Source organism: Eurytemora carolleeae, unplaced genomic scaffold (genome assembly GCF_000591075.1).
Source record: "Eurytemora carolleeae unplaced genomic scaffold, Eaff_2.0 scaffold765, whole genome shotgun sequence".
NCBI lineage: Eukaryota > Metazoa > Arthropoda > Copepoda > Calanoida > Temoridae > Eurytemora > Eurytemora carolleeae.
In genome coordinates this window covers 43,607-59,381 of record NW_019396682.1, presented here as the reverse complement: position 1 = coordinate 59,381, position 15,775 = coordinate 43,607, and the positions used below count along the sequence as shown (strand labels likewise).

The 15,775-nt window shown below is 33.8% G+C and overlaps 2 protein-coding genes across 3 annotated transcripts; both read left to right on the top strand.

The window, feature by feature from the left end:
* Window positions 1-10: 10 nt before the first annotated feature.
* Window positions 11-4,867, top strand: LOC111707318 (uncharacterized). Its single transcript, XM_023480401.1, has 4 exons — window positions 11-106; window positions 936-1,027; window positions 3,323-3,415; window positions 3,828-4,867. Exons 1-4 carry the CDS (start codon window positions 58-60, stop codon window positions 3,939-3,941), a joined length of 348 nt encoding a protein of 115 aa, XP_023336169.1. The 5' UTR covers window positions 11-57; the 3' UTR covers window positions 3,942-4,867.
* Window positions 4,868-6,938: 2,071 nt separating this feature from the next.
* Window positions 6,939-12,767, top strand: LOC111707333 (biogenesis of lysosome-related organelles complex 1 subunit 5). Of its 2 annotated transcripts, XM_023480419.1 has the most exons (8): window positions 6,939-7,033; window positions 7,437-7,500; window positions 8,041-8,138; window positions 8,295-8,364; window positions 9,043-9,093; window positions 9,645-9,721; window positions 11,529-11,682; window positions 12,662-12,767. In XM_023480419.1, exons 1-7 carry the CDS (start codon window positions 7,017-7,019, stop codon window positions 11,602-11,604), a joined length of 453 nt encoding a protein of 150 aa, XP_023336187.1. In that variant the 5' UTR covers window positions 6,939-7,016; the 3' UTR covers window positions 11,605-11,682; window positions 12,662-12,767. The 2 variants fall into 2 exon arrangements, with proteins under 2 accessions (XP_023336187.1, XP_023336188.1); XM_023480420.1 differs by lacking the exons at window positions 11,529-11,682; window positions 12,662-12,767 and adding an exon at window positions 11,120-11,162.
* Window positions 12,768-15,775: the final 3,008 nt, after the last annotated feature.

The window sequence follows — 15,775 nt, the reverse complement described above, 5'->3', positions numbered from 1 at the left end:
CCAGCCCCCCTCCGGAGTCAGTTGCCTACAGAACACCGTAAGATCCACTGTTTCGCCATGATTAGAGCAGTCCTCCTCTCCGCTCTTCTTGCCGGAGCTATGGCCGGTAAATATAGTTTTTAATCACAAACTTTTTTATTTGAAAACTTAATCTTTCAGTTCTAATGTAGCAGAGGTAAAAAAACCGAATTTTCGATAACAACTGAAATCCTTTGTTAAACTTGGGTTCGGAGATTGTACAAGCGGAGTGTATTCATCCTGACTCAGGGTGCTACTCATACACTGGATTCCTCAGATTTATTTTATCTTCATTCTTAACAACTCTTTAAACTTGACTCTACACTTTTATTTATCTAGATAGTATTTAGAAAGCAAATTCCCTCCTATCTTCGTCAATATTCCCCCCCTCCCACGCTATTAATCCCCATCCTATATTACCTCTTTTTGTTAACTAGGTTCATTTCAACCATTTGATTCTCATTTATCTGATAACTAGGTTAACTTCTAAATTATTCAACTAGTATTGACTAAAGATCATTTTACATCAAGGATTTAGATTATTTATAGTAATAATATATATATATATATTTATTATATTTCAGTTTTTAACTTCACATTTTTATTAAAAAACGAAGAAATAAAAATAAAAAAAAAGAAGAATATTTATTATATATATATAGATATTTATAGAGAGAGAGGGATTATCTTTGTTTGTCCGATCAAAACTTAGAAACCCCTTTATCGGTTTGCCTCAAATTTTTATTGGTAACTTGGAATTACCACGGAAATTTTTTTAGCTTGTAGGTTATAGTAAAGCGAGATACAGCTGATGATATCCAGGAGAGTTTATAAATATTGTATATATTGTAGGTCTAGTAAAGAGAGATACAGCTAATGATATCCAGGAGTGTTTATAAATATTGTATATATTGTAGGTCTAGTAAAGAGAGATACAGCTGATGATATCCAGGAGAGTTTAGGGAATATGTTCAATTCTAACAAGAATCCATCCCTAGATGATTTCCAGGTATTACATTTTACTACTCTAACCTACGCATTTCTGACTCTAAAAGGATCAGAGCTGGGAACTTTTGAATGGTGGATATCGGGATTAAGGCTTGATCCACTCTTTTTCTTAATCTCGAGATTAAATAATGCTTTTTCTCCTCTTGTTATTAATCTCCAGGATATCCCATTCTAAAGTTTTCAGCTCTGGTCAGTGATTACTCGCTACTAATCAGAATCATTTCACTGAATTAATGATTTAATAACTAACTAGTTAAGTTATTTGCTTTATTACACTATCTAATTCATTTAAGTATTGCAATAATGTCGTCTTCCTATTATACAGATTTTTAGTCATTGCTGTGTAAGGATTAGAAAATCAGAGTGTATGGCAAGTAATCAGTTACTTTATTAGGATTTTGTCAAATACTATGTTAAAACTATAGCTATGAATAAGTGTTTTTAACTTTAAAATCTTCATTTCCAGGGCTGGTAAAAATAACGCTTTCAACTTTAAAATTTCCCTTAATTCTAGGGACAAAAGCAAAATACGGGTTGGGAAGGTCAAAACTTTAAGTTTAAAGGTTTAGCGACACTTCAAGGGATGTCCAGTCTCAATAGTTTAAGCATATCTTTTTGAGCTGTGTAGATCGCAATGACAGGTCGTATTACAGAACAGCCGTTAGTATTTTTCGAAAAAATGAGAAAATGTCAGGAATCTCACAAAATTGTTATATCTCTAGACTCTATCACCCTATTGGTTAGTAGATATGTCAAACAGAATAATTATAATTTTGAATTTTTTTTTTGACAAGTTTAATATTACGAACGAAATATAAAGATGATTAAATGATGGGGGGGGGGGGCACGTAGAACTAACCACAACGATCAAAGTGCATCCTGTCATATCAGAATCAGAATAATTTCAGTCTTATTTTGAGGTCTCATTCAAAATCCGTCTAAAAAAGCGGAATCGACTTTTTACTTAAAAACTTTGATGAATACTTATAGCTCAACAAAAAAGTATATAAAAACCAATACGAAAAATCTACTTTTATAGGATGAAAATGGATTCTAAAGTATAGACGCAATGGACTTTTAATCAGGACCTGTGTTGCACTCTCCACTAAACCCCACTATTTCTTTGGTCAGAGTACTGCAAATTACTGCAGAAGACCGAAGGCTTAGTTGAGGGTGCGTGGGGGGTAGGCACGACAGTTTATTAGAATTCTCGTCATTTCAAAGTGTCCCTGCACACACTGTAAATCATTTTCACACAATTCCGCGAAATTGTTTTAACAAAATTTAGGACTTTTGTTAAACTAAAATAAATAAAAATAAAAAAGGAATCGTTTTTTAAAACCCGTATTTTTGGCGTTTACAACCCGTTGAAATAGTAAAAAATCTTTTGTTTTATTTTAAAACGTTTAGACATTTTCTTATTTTCAATAAAATTCTTTTTGTTCAAATGTATATAATGCAAGATTTTAATTGACAAAGAACTAAAACTCTTAAACTCAAGGTTTTAATAAAAATGCTGCCATAGATAGATATATCAATAGGTTTTGGTTTGATCAGAAATTCTCAAGCTTTCAAAAACATTCATTGTCTCAGAAAATCGAAACAGTGAGTTTGAAATATTTTAGTTTACATTTACAAAACTTGTTTTTCCATATAATGATAACATCATTCATCAATCTGCAAATTAAAGCACATTATAAATTGTGAAACATTTTTTTCTATTTTTTTGTATGAAGTTTTAAATAATAAAATATACTAGAAAAGTTCAAATAAGTTTCTAATTAGCTTCTTCTGTTTTATTTCATTACAGAAAAGTTTTATCATTTCGGGCAGATAGAACATTTAAATTTTTTAACTTTCCCGAGAAATACTTTCTGTCATTCTCATGAATGCTATGATTGGAATTTTGTTTTAAATTTTCAAATACCAAAGACAATATAGAGAAAGCATTTCTTTCATAATATTTTACTAAAAACAATCGTTAATCGTGTTTAAAGAGAGTTGGGGTTTTACAGGAGAGTTGTGGAATCGTGATTGACTATCAATCTATCAATCTATCAATCTATCTATCAATCAATTTATCTATCAACTTAGCAAAGTTTGTCCATCTGTTTTTCTCTGATCGAAAGTTAGTCTTCAAATGTTTTGATAGCTTCGAGTAACCGGGTAGGGTACAAGGAATTTGAGAAAAAATTCTTATCCTTAAACATGATACATACATAAGTTTGGCGGGGTTTCTAAGTTTTACCAATATTTTTTAGCTTTATAAATATATTATGACTCTTATATATTTTAGGAGGGTGGACTATGCATCACAGACAGTCAATGTGTAGAACACCTTCAGTTCTGCAATAGGGAGAACCCTCTCAACATGCATTGTCAATATGTGGTAAGTCAAATTATCTCCCCCCCCCCCCAGGTGGCAGGAACCCCTCTACCCTTAATTCTCCAAAAAAACTTTAAAAACACTGCAGAATCTCTATAGAATTAACATTTCTAAAAATTTGGGAACTTGTTCAATTTTTATAACTAATTTAATACGATGAATGATGAAATGACCGATTAAAAGATTAAGATTCATGAGAATTTGAATGGGCGATTCAGGATTTGAGCGTAGAAAGTTCAGCGACCTCTTTAATTCATTAAATTCGGTCCCAGGTTTTTTATTTTAAACTATTTGCCCCATCTGCTAGATTAAATCAAAGTTTAGATATGAAAGGTTCGTACCATGTATCAGGTTGCAAAGATAAAGGAACGAGCTATGTATTTCGATTCCTTAATAAATCAATATATGTTTATAGGTGTGGGTGTGGGTAGGAGTAGGAGTACTAGGAGCTGTACTGCTCTTGACTGTCCTCGGATCCTGTTTCTGCTGCTCCTGCTGCTGCCTCAGCTCTCTGTGCAGGAAGAAGTAAACACGACTCTAACACGTGTTTTGAAAATATCTTAAACACAAGTTCTCAAAAAAATAATGAAAAAAAATAAGTTTTCCAAAACAAAAGTTTCACAAAATCTTTTTATTCATTTAAATATGCCAAAAGTGCTTTTTCTAAGATTCAATGTATAAAAAATGTCGAATGACGATGAAAAAATTGAGCTGGGGGGGGGGGAAGGGAGGTTTTTTATAAGGGGCGGGGGATTGAGCCCCTTCGAATGTTTGTGGAAACGGGTTGATCAAGATTGGGTGATATTCAATAAGATATTGTAATTTTAAAGTTTCTCTTTTATATTTAAGAAAGAAAATTGTTAAATTTTTTCTGAAGTTATAAATGTTAGTATCTATATAGCTTGCTTCTTAGTAAATAAATTGTGCATTGTGAAACGATTTTTTTTAACAAGTTAAGATGACATTAAATCAAACAATAAAAATTCTTTCAAAAGATTTAGAAATGTTTATAACCAATATTATTTCCCTTTTCACAGTGCACAATATTATTTGATAGATTACATTTTATATTTACATTTTCATGCGATTTTTACAATTTTCTGCCACAAGGATTTTTATAGAAAATTCGTTTTGATAAAAATTGGAAAAAAATTGCTTTGCGAAACAAAAGCTATAAGGATATTTTTCATGGATAAAAATGTATTACTTATTTTCAAACAATTTTTAATTGAAATAAGTGTTGAATTTTTTGTTTACCAGTATTTAAAGACATATTTAACAATAGCAAAATTGGAAATCCTGAAATACAATATTTTTGCTAATTTATATTTAATGAATTCATGAATTACTATAAACATGATATTTATTCTGTAGAATTCTGTGACAAACTTTATTTATGTAGCAATTCACAACATATGTAATAATTTAAATAAAAATAAATAGTTGTAAACAATCTTTCTATTTAGTTTATAGTTATACGTAACTTTACTTTCAGCTGTATTGAATTATTTTCAATATAGCTAAAATTGTATATTTGTGATAATTATAGCTTAAACTTTACTTGCATTTATGTGTTCTTCGTTAAACATCAAAAAAGAATACCAAGTACAAATTTTGAGGATTTTTTTTGTTTTTGTTTGCGGATTTCCAAATTTTTTTGAAATACCTTGGTTGCAAACGTGTTTAATGCAGGCAAGCCCTCAACCTTTCCTTTCAATATTACTGAGGCCGGTGTCATGCCTGCAGAGAACTCGTACCTGCAGCTGACTCTGGTTATGCACGCGGCAAAGCGCAAGTTTCTGGAAATGTATACAAACAAGAATAATTTAATTTATTGGAGTTTACGGCTAATTTTCNTATTTATATATGACGTATATTTAATACCAGAAAAATGGATTTCTCCAAATGGGCATTTCACCGTCAATTGGTCTGAATTACGATTTTTGGGACTATATAATCAGAAAATTTAAGATTGAATCATTTTGTTAAATTGAATACGACGTATAAAAAAATGTTCCGAGTATAATGTGTTTGTTTTGGCGCTAAAAACTTGGAGATAAGATATGGGACGAGCTGTGAATACGATAAATAATTTTTTAGTTGATGCATTTTTTACCAAATAAGAATATCATCGTTTTCTTTATTTACCTGGGGAACAGTGTTGACGTTAACAGGACCAGGAGACACGAATATATCCCACCATTTTTATACATAGTTAAAAGATCCAAAGTGTCGTAGTATGGAAGTAGCGTAGAGCCGATGTAGTATGACGGTAATGTTACATCGCCTATACGCAATTGCCCTACTGAACTTCCGACCTACTAACTTTCCGACCTACTGCAATATCGGACCTACGCCAGCTGTTTATTTTTGTATTATTTGAGGGTTAGGTTAGGTTAAGACAATTTCTTGGCCGAGCGCTGCGGCTAGGTCTGCAGGCTAGGGGGCCGAGCGCCGCGGCTAGGACAGGCTAGGGGGCCGGGCGCTGCGGCCACATGTCCATATCGCAGCTGTAAAACCACGTGCTACTAGGTCGGATGTGTTGTATAGCGGATTTGGCGTAGGTCAGAAGAGGAGTATAGCGGATATGTGTAGGTCGAAAAATACACCACCAGTATGACCGCTTCTAAATTGCAATCAACCAATCAATTGGTCTAAAAAATAATAGTCCGCGGCATTTTTGCTGACATTGCGCTCGGAGCAAGTAATAGTGCCTGCCTGATTCCGATTTTGACATAGCTTAAGATTATGCAGTGCACTGTAGCAAGATTTAAAGCAAATGCAGATTATCCAAGGAGGATGTTACGGGTCTTTCCTAGTAAACGATTTTTGGACCCCCCCAGGCCCCCCCTCCTATCAATTTTGTACATAACGACGCGAAATTAGTAAATTAGTATTTATTTATTATTATTTAGGGTTAGGTTAGGTTAAGACACTTTCTGGGCCGAGCGCTGCGACTAGGATGGGCTAGGGGGCCGAGCGCTGCGGCCACGGGTTAGGTTAAGTTAAGAGACTCTCTGTAAGATGCGCTGTGGCTAGGACAGGCTAGGGGACCGAGCGTTGCGGCCATATGGTCAATTATATCCATGTCTTACATATAAGCTCCACGTACAAAATTTATAAAAGGGGGGGGGGTCCAAAAATCGTTCTCCAGGAATATACCGGTTGTTACTTTAATGAAGATCAGGCACTTTATTAATCTATCGATCTTAAGGCTCAAGTTGATCTTTGACACATACAGACTTTATTGTCAATTGGTTAGACACAAGTTTTTAGCTTAATGTAACCAATAATCTATATAATATAGCTCTTCGCTCATATGTATTTATTTAAACGTTAGCTATAGCTGCCCAAACGTCTGTTCTAAATTGGCTGACATTTTTTGAGTGAACCATTCGGTACCCTGGGGGATAACATATAGGCATTTTGTAGTGTGCAAGCTTTATAAGTTATTAATCAATCAACTGGTAAAAATATTTGCCTTTTACCAACCTCAAATTTTGCGTAAATTTCGTCTTATAATTAAAATAAAATTTTATATTTCTTAACTTAAACCATAAGTATTTTCAGATTAAAAGGTTGAGGATGTTGTTTGGTAGATAGAATGAGTAGTGGTAGTAGGTATAACTGGAATTAAAATCTATATATAAATTTGGCTTGTCTGTTTGTTTGTTTGTTTGTATCCAATAAACGTCAAAACGGCTGAACCGATCGGGCCCAATTTTTTATTGGGACATCTAGGGACCCCAGGGAAGGTTTATGAATGATCAAAATTTCAAATATTTTTCTCCATCAAAATTCGATCTTCATTAAATTTTTGAAAATTTTTAAAATCCACGAAATTTTTTGTGATTATCCGCGAATTATTTTTGTTTTGTTTTACGATGTACACAAAGAGAACATGTTCACAATTAATTTAGAAGATGGGCGCGAAGCGCCCTCTAAGGCTAGTATTAATATAAAATTCCATCGTTTTTATCATTTTGAACAACTTTTACGCTAATAATTAATTTTTTTAATGAAGGAATCCAGCAGCTGAGGCTTTTAAGATTTGGACCAGACTCTTTAATCATCGACCTTTCCTGAAGGTAGGGAAAAAAACTGTTAATGGGACTATATGCGTAATTTCAAGTTATTATTAATCAAATAAAGGTTTAAATGGTACCATCGTAGATCGGGAATTGCCATCCTTGCATGGAGGGTCAGTTGAAACTACGCAAACAGTCTATTTAAAGAAAATAAATATGTTAAAAAGCTGAATTGTTTTTTATTTAATTCCCTTGAATGTTTCATATTTCTGAAAATAAATAACTTTCAAATTTCTATTATTTAGTTTTATCAACCCTATTTTTAAAACACACAACTAGGTTCTCTATTTTCATTGATTTGACAATTTTCTAATTCCGAAAAAAGAGGGGGATGGGGGTAGAGTTGAATGCCCAGCGACGCAATTTTCCTGAGGGGCGTCCTAATAACATACTTTGGGGGACCATAACATGACCGCTAGATGTCTCAAGTAAGATTCTTATTAGAAAGATAATTAGGAAGCACCAGGTGGAAACTTTATCTGGTTCACCATTGTAGTATTTATAAAGAACCAGATCTGAAAATTCTCTTTAATGTTGCAGGGAGAGGTTGAGTACTTTGTCAAGAATTTTCAAGACAAGCGCGGGGATCGTGAGATAGAGAATATTTTTGCCGTGCTTGAGCGCGTTTCAGAGCTCAGGTGAGAAACCATTTTTAAGCCACTGAGGATCCGGATCCTTGATTCTTGTTAAATAATAGTTCAGGATCCGTTGTATTGAACGTTTTAATAATTTCCAAAATAATTTTTTTTTTAACTTTACATTTTCGCTATTTGTAATTTTGAATGTTTTTTAAGGGATTTCGGAGTTGATCGCCTAGAAGGTGGTATAGAGACGCCTTGTAATAATATCAGGACAAATCTACAGGTAAGTTCACACCGATCAAACCAAAACTTCAATTTACAGAATACATTGAACTAAAGCATATTTAAAATTATATCTTACTTGTTTTCAAACATAACTCTTTTACTGCAGAATTAAAAGATAATCTAATAAAATTTTGTTCTTTTATTGCATTGCAACCACGTAAGTTTGTTTTCGCCCCCCAGCATGTGTGTAAAATGAAAGTACGTAAAAGCACACCAGTAATTCCGCATTAAATTAACATGTTGCAATTAAAGCTTGTCTCTAATTGAGATTTATGTTTGATGAATGAATTTATTTAAAATAATAAGTCAAGAAGTACGATTAAACTAATGGTTATTTATAATTTATTTATAGCAAGCTGAAGTGCCCGGCGTTGCACGTGAATTTCCAAAAAAAAAATTAATTTTGAACAAGAAAAATTTCGAATTAAAAAAATATTATTTTTGAAAAAATATGTTGTATTTGTTTTAGCCTACTTTCTACTTTAGCCTATTTACTTCCCATGGGTTCCCTCAAAAATGTTCAGCCCATTCGGTCCAGCCGCAGCCCATTCGGTCCAGCCGTTTGGCCAGCTATTGCTAACATCAACTAAATACTTATCATCATTATATATGTGATTAATTAATTGATTGATTGATTGGTTGGGTTTTTGATTGATTGATGTATCTTTTTTTGTAGACAGCCGAATCTCTAGTCTCCGAAATACTACTGCACGAGGACTCGAAAGAGGTAGGAAAATATAGTTTATGTTTTTTTATTAACTTTCAAACCAAGAAATGAAAACAAATGTCACATCAGAATAAACCTGAAATCTCGCAAAAAAATATTTTTGATGGAAAGTGATGATATAATTTTTTTTGCTCTTAGTTACTCCAATTCAGTGGTTATTATTTACATCTGCTTTACAATGAAGTTAGGTGAATTTTACTCTACCTAGGGTTTTCAAGTTGAATTTTGTCTACATAACATCCAGAGCGTAGCGTCGAACGTTTTTTAGGCAAAATTGGCCGCGGGAACGCGTGGTTGAGTAAAACTTTTTTCCGAGTAGTTGTATTTACACAATTTTATTTTATTTTCACGAAAAGTTTACTGAGTGGGATAATATTTTATTTACTTCACTGTCTCATGGTGGAATCATTGTTCTGTAGTGATAGTCAGTGATAGTCACACAAGGCAGTGAACTAATTTTAACCAACATATTCTCGGCAGCTGTTTAAAAGAGTTACGCCCGCTTGCACAGATACTCCTCTGCACTGTGTTGCTAATAATGCATATTCCAGGTAGAGCAAACCCTGCTGGTGAGTAGAGAAGCAAGAGAGAAGGAACTAAAAGATTTCTCTTCACATATTCAAAGAAGGTGGGATTTTTTTCAGCTAAAATTGAAGTAATACGATAAAATGCAATTATTGTTACATTTTGCCGATCTAAATTGATAGCTTGTAAATTGTTGACTGTAACTAGGAATTACATAAAGTAATACCAATACGCACTGCAGGAGATTTTACTTAACTCACTGCAATGCTATAATGCAAGGAAAGTTATTTCAGAGGTGGAAGCATCTTTTTTACTGCAGTGTACTGTCTCTGGGCGGTAATGTAAACACAAAACGGATGTAAAAGCCTGACATGGGAACCATCTTTCAAATAAAAATCAATGAAATATTCTGGTCTAGGAAACTATCATGTGAATTATTAAAATTATCAAAATTTAATGATTTTAACCTACTCGGATACTAAACGAACACTGATGCATCTATTATTGTTTACAAATTCCGCCCAGAGAGAATGCTTGCACAAAATATTCTAAGATAGGTCCAACATAGACCTTGTAAAGATTCAGCGAGACTCTCTTGTCCCTATATGATATAGCTCTGGCCATTCTTCCAAGCACTGAGTGGGCCTTGTTAGCTGCTTCTTGACAGACTTAAGATCTGTGCTTATTATGACACCAAGATCTTACTTCAGAGCTGGTTTTTCAGTTTCTAAAACAAGAGCATACCCTCCCTTGGTGTAATGTGCTCCAGTATTTTGTCTTCCAACTCTACAACTTTATCCAGATCATTTTGTGTCATCAGCAAACTTAGATAATAATTTCAAATTATCTTTCACAGTGAGATCAAATAAGTTGATGAATATGATAAAAATAATGGGCCCGAGGACTGAACTCTGGGGGACCCCTGAAGTAGTTTGTAACCAATCTGAGATTTATCCACTGACAACAACTCTTTGTTGTCTCCCTGTAATCCAGGCCTCTACCCAATTCAAAATATTTCCTTGTACGCCATGAGCTTTCAGAATGGCTTTTAATCTTTGATTTGGGACTTTATCGAAGGCTTTTGAAAATCAAGGTAAATCACATCTACTGCATGACCACTTTAAAAGTTTCCAGATATTCTAATAAGTAGGCAGAGTTTATTCCTCATAAATCCATGCTGTGACTCAAATATGAGTTTATTTTCACTAAGATGTTCAACAAAAGTATCTTTCAAAATTGACTCCATCACTTTACAAGCAATTATTCTGGATTATATTTAGTTACATAGATCATCTTATTTAATGATTCAGAGGTTAAATTAAGTATTCTGGATTATATATAGTTACATATCATCTTATTTAATGATTCAGAGGTTAAATTAAAAATTAAAATACAGGTCTATAATTCAGTGGTACATACTTAGAGATCGACGAGGATCGATAATTTAAAAGTATACTTAAATATCAACGAGCATCGATAATTTAAAAGTTTTGTTTGCTAGATACTTGAAGATCGACGAAGATCGATAATTTAAAAGTATACTTGAAGATCAACGAGGATCGATAATTTAAAAGTTTTGTTTGCTAGATAATTGAAGATCGACGAGGATCGATAATTTGAAAGTTTTGTTAGCTAGATGAGTAGATACTTAAAGATCGACGAGGATCGATAATTTAAAAGTTGTGTTTCCTAGATACTTAAAATCGACTAGGATCGATAATTTAAAAGTATAATTAAAGATCAACGAGGATCTAAAAGTTTTGTTTGCTAGATACTTGAAGATCGACGATGATCGATAGTTTGAAAGACTTAAAGATCGACGAGGAATGAGGATCTATAATTTCATAGTTCTGTTTCCTAGATACTTAAAGATTGGCGAGGATCGATAATTTTATAGTTTTGTTTGCTAGATACTTGAAGATCGACGAGGACTACCGGAGACGGGAGGTTGACCTCGAGATTAAATATGGGCGAGGTGAGCATTGATCCTCGGATCCTTCTCCGTCCTTCTCCGGAGCTTCTCAACATTCTCCAATCCTTCAAAGATCCTCCTAAAAGTCTCAGGTACTATTATTAGAGCATACGGTGGGAGCCAGGTAACAGTGGAATGATTTTCGGCTTCTGTATTTTCTTTATTTTATTATTTGTAATAATTGTAAGAGATTTATTTTAAATGTGCCTTGAGCATTTCTAGGCACATTTCAGTCTTAACACTTAGATATTATGGAATTACTTAATTTGTTTGGACTCCGCCCACCCCCCTAACTACAAATTATTGATTATTGATAAACTTTCTAATCTCTGATTGGTCTATCCAGTTTCAAATAAAAATAAAGTGATTGAAAAATATTGACTTTTTTTATTTGCTAAAAGATTCAGTAAATCTTTAACCCTATCCCTGCTTGGGTACTTGAAAACAAGGATACGCGGGGGGGTGGGGGGCAATTTGAAATATCAAAAATGAAACATCATTGGAAAGCTCTTGTGCTATATTTTAAGAATCTACCAAAAAAAAGCAAATTTGCACAAATTGAATTTTTTATCTTGCAAAATCCAGTTAAATTGTAAAAATATTTGCAAAAAAAATTGTAAAGCCCTTGACCATGCCATTTTGAATATGCAAAAAATTGTGCAAAATTTTAAATAACCTGATGTGTACTTACAAAATACTAAAAATGTGCAAATTTCCTTTGACGGGTTGTTTGCAAATACTTAGCCAAAATTTCTTTGCAGAACTTGTGCAATCCGTTTCCTTATGTCATAGGCTTTCCAAAAAGCTACAAGTTATCAAAATCTGACAACTGAAAGTGGGTCAAAACAGAGATTTAGTTTGTTACAGAAAAATTAGTCATTCAGGCAGTGTGCCTGAGGACTCAGCCAGTCAGTATAAAAGCCCGGTTTCATGCCGGGATCGAGGGCTTTCGGTATTTAGGAAAAGTCAGAAAATTTCAGCAGCCTCAGACCAATACCTTCTAAGTAAATGTAAAAAAAAACTACCCTCTAACCCATTCCCACCTACGAAATCTAGAAACATTTTATCTAGATTAGTTGCCGAGGGCTCAGGGACAGGACTAGATACTTCAGATTTATCATGGATAAGAGAAAATGTTTCTAAGGTTAGACATCTAACAACCTTATTAAAGCAGGGGGGTATTTTTTCTTGAAAAATCTTTTTTTCCTTGAAGTAAGGTGTGTTTTTAGATTTTTTAAGGGTTTTATTCGCTAAAGGGGGGAGAATTAGTGATTTTTTTTAGGAAANTATTTCTCCCAAATCTTAAGAAATAATTTTTTTCCATCCCCGGGGGGGGGGAGGGGTAAATAAATATACATCCCTTATTTAAAGTTTCCTGCCTGGATCATGGAGGCATTTCCCTTTGATATTGGATACGTTACGAGCGAATGAGGATTCAGGAGTGCTGTCGCTTATTTCATTGAACGACGGATTGTCCTTTAATGATTATAATTATAATAAAGGAATTTTTTATATTATTTGAAATTACAACACACATAATACCACATTTTTCTTAATACTACAACCAAATCCATTTAGAAGGGGAGGGGAGGGAGGGGCAGGTTATACTTCACATCCCCCCGCAAAAAAAATCGATGAAAATCATCCTGAACCCTTTTGCCCTAGTACTTTATCCAGAAAGAATGGCCGTGTTGGGCCGGAATTAAGTTCTACTGGGTGCATTTCTTATAGAGTTTGGGTCTCTCAAGATCGGGTGATTTTCAGATCTTTAATCGTATAGCTAGTTGAATCTGAGCTTATCCGTCCCTCTCCTTTCATCTCCGCCCGGGGGTGTCTTTTTCAATATATATGTCAATAACTAAACATAAGATCAATTAAGCTTGTTTGTTTAGGAAGAACAGAGGAGTTTATATGGTTTACTGGTTGCTTAGCTACCTACGGTACACGCCTTCGGTTCGGTAAACTTTACAGACACTCTTTTGGTACAGACACACGCACATGACGTTTCCGCCCCCTGCTTTCAACACATTTCGATGAGGTGAAGGGAAGGGGAAGTGGAAGGGCGCTATTGTTTATCAAAACTCAAAAGAAAACCAATGTTCAGTTATGTATGTTGGTTGCTTTAGGCGGAACGGGAATACAGGAAGATGACCCAGAATATCAGAGAAAGTAAAACTGTGGAGAAACCACTTTCTCTTCAGTTCAAAGAGGTGAAAGTTTAAGTGAAAGTATTTAAGTAATGTCAGTAGTTCTGTGTCTGAAAACTTTCCTTAAAGATTAAAGAAAGTGTAAGCGTAATTTCACGTGACCCTCCATGCAAAGAAGACAATGCCCTATTTACAACGAAACCCTGATCTGATCAATGAAATGGAAGATATTGTCGTTTTTTAGTTTTATATGTGCTTTAACTTTTATTTTTTTCTGCATTAGAAATGCCCAATGTCACTTTTGTATATAAACCACAATTGAAAAAATCAGTTTTCCAAAGTATAAACAATAAACATCGATATCTAATTTATACTTGATCAGACATAGTTTTTAAGGGTACCGTTGTGAATCGGACATTGTCATCTTTGCATGGAGACTGCAGAGTCACTTTAAATTACTCTTACAGTCCCTTTAAATATCCAGAGGCCAAAACTTTTTATTTTCAATTTGTGACTTTTCCTTTTGAAAGTGTTTTTCTCGGAGCAGGAGACTTTTGAATGACAGAAACTGATATAAATTATATCAGAATAGAAATTAATCCGTCTTATATTAAATCTCTGAACTTAAAAGTCAACGAGAATTTTTTTTTCATACCATTATGTTATTAATGTATTTCTTTTTATGAAAGTTTAAAAAGGATGAAATCCTAGACTTTTTAATCTCTGACATCTTCGTAAATTTTCTTTTGATTTTGCTCACGTTAGTTAACAATTATAAAAAATCTTTATTTCGAGACAAGTTAACCATGTGGTGTTGTTGTAGTTGAACTCTATTCTGATGATGCTGGTCCAGTTCGTGATCTCTGTCCTCGCCTCCTTCACCTTCGGATACCTAGCTCCCTACTATCTATACGGCAAGGAGGACCCTGCCGCCAGGATCCTTTTCGGATTTATCGTCGCATTTTTCGTCGGGATCGCCGATTTATATTTCGTTATTCGAGAGCATCTTAGTGAAGACGGAATACGGCTCACCAAAAAGATGAATTAATAATTAAAACATGCATTTTTAATTTTTACTAGATGTCAAGTCAATCTTTCAAAGTTTTGTGATATTTGATTTTTATTAATTGCTCTCGTTATATTTTTATCATATTATTGTCCGTCGTTTTATTTATGAGAAATGAAACTTCAAAAATTTACAGATTTTTCTATTGAATTACCATTGCGCTATTTTTCGCTAATGTTAACATTAAACGTTAATTATGATTTCAGAATTGAAGATGAACGGCGTGTTTAGCGGGGCTGGACCCCCTGACCTCTATACTTGGAAGGCAGGCTGACCAGCTCAATATCTTAACTAAGGATGTAATTAAGTGGTTCTCAATTTAAAAAGAAATGCATGTCCGATTCGCATGAGGCGACCTCCATACTTTTATTGAAGCAAACATTATTACGATTTATTTTTTTTCTGTCTGAAAACTGATTATTTCAATGTCTGTTGCTTAGGAACAAGATATAAGAACAAATTCTTCCTCGTTGTATTTAAGATAAAGGTTAGACAATGTTAATAAATGGCATTTACCTGTAAAAACTGAATCTCCCTTTTCACCTTTCACCTGCTACACTTTCAGACCGGATTTGGTTTGCTTTTATTTGATTGGTTGGATGGATGGTTTTTTAGTTGGTTGGTTTGTAGGTTGGTTTGTAGTTTGTTTGACAGGATTATTGATTGGTTGGTTGGATGGTTGATTGATCGTTTTGTTGGTTGGTTGGTTACTGGTTGATTGATTGTTTGATTGATTGATTTGATTGATTGATTGATTGATTGATTGATTGATTGATTGATTGATTGCTGCATGTCTTGAACTGTGTCCGACTGGTAGGATGTAACTGAAGAGTTTAAGACATCTTGTGAAGAACTAGAGTTGGGGGAACTTCTTCACGACGATATGTTTGGTTTGTTTGAGGTAAGTTTGACTTATTTTTCAGGGGTGTATATATTTTTTTCTAGGGGTTTTTCGTTAAATTGGGGGAAATT